The following is a 5,613-nucleotide window of genomic DNA, read 5'->3' as shown; positions in this document are numbered from 1 at the left end:
GCCAGGGGGATGCGCGGCGCAGGGAGCCAGGGGGATGCGCGGTGCCAGGAGCCAGGGGGATGCGCGGCGCCGGGCTCCGTGCGTGTGGCGCGCTGATGGGGGCCTCTTGCCTGTTGAAGGTGATAAACGCCCTGCAGTCAAAGCACCACTACGGCGAGGGAGAAGCCCGTGTCATTTGCGATAAGGTCCAGGCCAAGCTTCTCAAGGAGTGTCACGACCCCGCCAAGATGTGCATCACCGACCTGCGGATCTCGCACTGGGAGGAGGCGATCCAAGAGACGATCGGAGGGGAGGCCAACCGAAACCTGGCCGCCGAGTGCTATTTCCTGTGGAAAACCACCCGCCTCCAGCACCTCACCCTGGCCGAGGACACGCGGGGCATGCTCACCGAGCTGCGGAAAGGGCTCCGCTTGCTGCTTTTGACTAACGGCGACAAACAGACGCAGAGGGAGAAGATCGAAGCGTGCGCCTGTCAGCCCTACTTCGATGCCATCGTTGTGGGAGGAGAGCAGAAGGAAGAGAAACCGGCGCCATCCATATTTCATTACTGTTGCGATCTCCTGGGGGTGCAGCCCGCGGAGTGCGTTATGGTTGGTGACTCCCTAGATACAGATATTCAAGGAGGCCTGAATGCTGGCTTGAAAGCAACTGTCTGGTTAAACAAAGCAATGACTACCCCAGTAGATACCTCCCCAGTACCTCATTATATTATCTCTTCTGTTCTGGATCTTCCAGCAGTTTTACAGAAGATGGAGCACAAAATTAATTCTAAGTTAGACCATACGGCTGGTAGTAATGAAGCACATTGACGGTTCCGGCAGACAAATCAATCAGAGACGTGCTGAGCTGTTAGGTGACTCACGCTCTTTTAAAAAATTTGACCCTAGGGTTTTGAACTCATGTATGGTATGCTTTCAGAAACAGCAGATGGATGAGGTAAGAGCACAGTTGTCAGTGAAAACAGGATAGAAACAAAGCATTAGCTTAATTTAAAAGATGCAAGTGCAGTTAATTTAAAAGAAGTGCCTCTGTCTGGAAATTGTTTTGACGGACTGTGGCTAAAGTCTATCTGTCTCTCTGACCTAAACTGCCAGTCTCTTGTTTTTATAGTGGAAAAGAAAATTTGAATGTTTTTGATCTTTCCCATGCTTTGCTGACTTCTAAGTTCAGCAGAAGCTTCAGCTGAAACCTTGTTTGCAGTGTGTAAAAGAAAGAGAGAGTGTGGTACAATCTGGTAAATCTGCACAACTGATCTGCAGTTTATCTCAGGAACCGGAGTGAATTTTGTGATTTCTAAAACCAGAATTTATTACGTATCTGACCATTAGAAAATGCTCTACCTTTGATCTTTTTTCAAGTTTTAGAATTTTCTTCTGACTTTGCAGTGACTTTTCTTTTCTGGAATCTGTACCTCTTGCCAAAACTACATAAATGTACATTTAAAATTTGCATTTCTATAGGGGACCATTTATCAGAGGGACTTGATAAGTTTTTACTTTATATTATCTTGGTGCTTATGCCAATATGCAGTATACTTGTAATTCAGATGATGATTTTTGTTGGAATGTCACCGATAAAACAGGGATATTTTCAATGGTCTTCTTACTGTACTGTCAGACTCTTTACATGCTAATATTACTGTTCTGTCTGATTTTATTAGTGAATTTCGATCAGACTTTTTGGAGAAACCGTTCTTGGTCTTGCTCAGGTGTTTGACTACTGAGAGTCAACAGCAGGATGGGTGCTGGTTTTGACTGTTTTAATGGCACTGCTATACAATCCCTCCTTACTCCAGTTTCTGCATGTACTTCATGTGATTTACTCTGGAGAAAATAATGAGCTAGTTGTTTGTAAATGGCTTTCATGACTCTCTTCCGGGAAATTGGAAAATTATGTCATATGTATTACAGTACTGTGTATAGCTTTATAATGTGTATGTGCTATTTCCACGAGGTGCAGGAGATGACTCTCTAAAACACTAAGATTTCTCTTTCCCAGATCATTATCTTAATCATTTAATTTTTCTGTACTTCATATTCTTACTATAAAATGGGAAGGTATTTGCATATTAAATGAAAATGTAAACACTTGTTGGAAAACCTGTGTTTTTCAAAACCTATTGCTCTATGTACCTTGGGCTGAACATCTGACCCTATATGAGCAGTCCAATTTTATATTTTAGAATAAATCCATGGCAAGTGTTTTGAGGACAGGGGTATCGAGGTGCTGGCAGAGGAGCGTCTGGCACATAAAAGACCAGCAAAGAGTACAGAAACCTAGCAGGAAATGGGTGTGTAGAAGGAATCCTGTATACAGGAAAGGTTCTTTTGTTTACTTTGACATGAATTTAAGTTAATGTAGTCAAGTCTTGCATAAGATGACAGATTCAGTTTAGAGGAGGCTATTACACATCTGGGTTAAATCATTTGGCAAAGAGTTTAAGTTGCATCAAAATATGTTACTCCTACATTGGGGGTGGGAGGGAAGAAATACTCATTAAAGTTTGAATCCCTTTCATCCAGTTGTCCCTTAAAAAGGTAAAGCAATCCAGGTTCTTCAAGTTATCTAGCCAAGACCTTTGAGACATGAGGATCAATGAAGAGAACAGAGGCAGACCCCACCTGTACCCTTGAGGAAAAGGGCATATGCTAAAAATGATCCCATTACAGTGGCATAGTGAGTTGCCACATGCAACGTGAGCCAGTGGGGACTGACTTGACACACGTTACTGAAGTAAGAGGCCTAAGTTAAGATGTTATTTTGCATTTGGAAGAGCAAGAAAAGAGTCACTGGTTTAGCTGAGGAGCAGAGCATTGCTTAATAGCATTCCTCATAAACAACAACTGAGAGAAAAAAAAGATCATTGAGCCTATGAGGAATATTGTGTAAAAATAGAAATGTATCCAAAAGGTTAGATGAATCCCTGAAAAGATAATGTATTTGAAGGAATCTGTTTTAAACACAGTGTCTGGCACAAAAGCAACAGCTTTGCTTACAGCAGCACCCCAGAGGAGCTGCAGCGTAACTGCATTGTTTGCACAGCATCAGGGTAACACAACTTGGGTCAGAATGAGGTTTCCGATAGAGCTGAGATTTAAAATAACAAATAGTAGTAATTCACAGTTCTGTCTGTGGGCTCGGAGGATATAAATACACCAGGTTACCATTTTTAAATACAAGTTGAGGCTCATATTCTCTTGCCACTGCGTCACTCTGAAGTGGGATGCTGAGCCTGCTTACTGTATGAAGGGTCTCTTGTTTTAGAAGAGGCTGCTCTCTTTGTTTTGCACATGGCCAGTCGTTTTCTTAAATCTCTGAATCTGTGAAAAAACACTGTAACTGAACACTCAGGTGAGAGTGTGGTCTGTAGGGGCCACACCCAAGTATATTTTTGCCATTGCTGAGTACTGTACCGGGCTGGATGTGGCTGCCAGCGTCCAGGTAGGGCAATAGTGCTACGGTGCTTCTGTAAAACAAGAAGAAACAATAGAAGGGATTTCTCTATCTAGGGGTCTTCTTGGAAGCAGTTACCCAGTAAGCTGGATTAGGTATCTGGAGTATCTAAATACTCAAGATGTTTTTTCTGGGATGGAGCTCTTGCAGAAAGCCTAATGAAAAATAATTACATTGAATGAAATGGAAACATAAATCTAGTGAAGGGATAACTTTCACATCAGAAGCAGGAATAGATCAATAAAACAGTCTATATTCAGTTCCAGTTAGGTTCTGGTTTTGCTTAGGGTTATGCGCTATTAGCTAAGTTGTCTAGTTTAAATTATATTGCCAAAATACACTAGATAAAAAGAGGAAAAGGAAATTCCAGCTGTATTTTTAAAAACCTTTTTTTTTTCAGATAAATATTACCTCCTGAGGTTAATCTACAGTAACTTTGACTTTAGTGAAATGAACTGAAACAAGTTTAATACCAACTGTATTTTAATTCTTGACTTTAAATAACACACGTACTAGTCTAATAAAAGTATTTTGTTTATAAAACATTTCTTTCAATGCTCTGTAGTACTGTGGATAACCGTGTTTGTGAGCAGGTTTACAACTAAGGGCAAGAGTTCTGTTTGTTTTTAAAAATAGCACAGAGTTAGGCTTCAAAATCTGTGATCTCACATTTGGATATGGTGACTGGGTGTAGTTTCCATCATTTCAAACAGAAGCTGGAACATAATTACGTATTTATGGCGCTTCTTGGCCGGACCATGTGTATTGAATTCCTAACCACAGTTCACTCCTAGCTAAGCCTGACCTAACCAGCGGAACGCCAGCTCAGGTGTGTCCCCGTGCCCCGACGCTGTGGCTGCTGCAGCAGCATGGGGACGGGCTGCAAAGCAGGTAGGATAAATACATTGGGTAATCTCAAGTCAAGGGGCCCCGTTTCAGCAGGTGATGGGTGCACAAAGCCACGTCTGAGCTACCGCCACATTCACCTCTGGGTGACTTAAAGAGAGGGGAGATGGGAGGTTGCGCACCTCCTGGCTCTCTTGGCTGCAGGAAAGCAAACTGTCCCCGATAGTTTTTCGTTGGGTAGCGGAACAAATTGTCCGCCTTCGGGACCTGTGGAGGTAAATGGAGAATCATAGAATCATAGAATTATTTAGGTTGGAAAAGACCTTTAAGGTCATCAAGTCCAACCATTAACCTAACCCTGCCATCCCACTACTAAACCATGTCCCTAAGTGCCACATCTCCATGTCTTTTAAATACCTCCAGGGATGGGGACTCAACCACTTCCCTGGGCAGCCTATTCCAATGCTTAAAAAACCTTTCATTGAAAATTTTTTTCCTAATGTCCAACCTAAACTGCCCCCGGTGCAACTTGAGGCCATGAGAGGTGGAAAGGTAAGTAAAGGTACTCTGGATGAGGGTAGGGTGTTGAACGGAATCAGGGGGGACTCGGCCTCTAACGCGGGCACAGGGCTGTGCCAGCGAGCTCTCTCAAGTATCACAGACCTGTGCACCGCAGCGCCTCCCTTCTTGTTGAGGAAGCTTTGTAGGGGTAAGGCATTAAGCTGGACTGTGAGAGCCTCAAAAAATGAGGACATTTTCTTACAGGCTTGAAAAACTTCAGTGCAAAGTTAAGAGTGCTTAGAAGATGACCCATGTGTTTTATACAGGAGATAGGTACCTTTCATTGGAATACTAAGTTAATGCAAAGAGATAAGATGTCTGGATGGGGTAACAAAAAAGATTTTCACATATTCTGAAAAACTGACAATGGACAGCTAACCCGAGCCAGCTCTCTTTGTCTTTTTCTCTGAAGCTTCTGTTACTTGACAACACCAGCAATAGGGTTGTGACCTAAACTGAGGTAGCCTGAGCCGACAGAGCAATTTCTCCTGTTCACATATGTAGTGATTCGTTTTCCAACATCAGCTCTAAAACGTGGGCATTTTTACTCCCAGGTTATCTTGAGGCCTTTAAACGAAATTGAAAATCCTACCTTAATTCTATACTGACAAACCTCATCATCTGAAACAGGTTGAGAAGTACAACAAATAGAAACACAATGTATCTCTGCTGTATGTGGCGGTATACCGGTCTTTTGTGCACAGCTTGTACTATCAGCCTTGCAGTGGGATTGTCCCCATTATAGCTCGCTTT

The 5,613-nt window shown here is 42.8% G+C and overlaps 1 protein-coding gene across 1 annotated transcript; it reads left to right on the top strand.

The window, feature by feature from the left end:
* The first annotated feature begins 59 nt into the window (after positions 1 to 59).
* On the top strand, positions 60 to 4,594 carry LOC104124113 (N-acetylneuraminic acid phosphatase). The gene has a single exon (XM_009636422.2). The coding sequence runs from the start codon at positions 60 to 62 to the stop codon at positions 807 to 809; it is 750 nt and encodes a 249-aa protein (XP_009634717.1). The 3' UTR covers positions 810 to 4,594.
* The last annotated feature ends 1,019 nt before the right edge of the window (positions 4,595 to 5,613 follow it).

This window comes from Egretta garzetta, unplaced genomic scaffold, assembly GCF_000687185.1.
Source record: "Egretta garzetta isolate BGI_Z169 unplaced genomic scaffold, ASM68718v1 scaffold54, whole genome shotgun sequence".
NCBI lineage: Eukaryota > Metazoa > Chordata > Aves > Pelecaniformes > Ardeidae > Egretta > Egretta garzetta.
This window is presented reverse-complemented; position numbering and strand designations above follow the sequence as displayed.

Excerpts from the sequence above, each read along its gene's own strand:
- LOC104124113 (XM_009636422.2), top strand. The coding sequence starts at position 60 with ATGCGCGGCGCCGGGCTCCGTGCGTGTGGCGCGCTGATGGGGGCCTCT.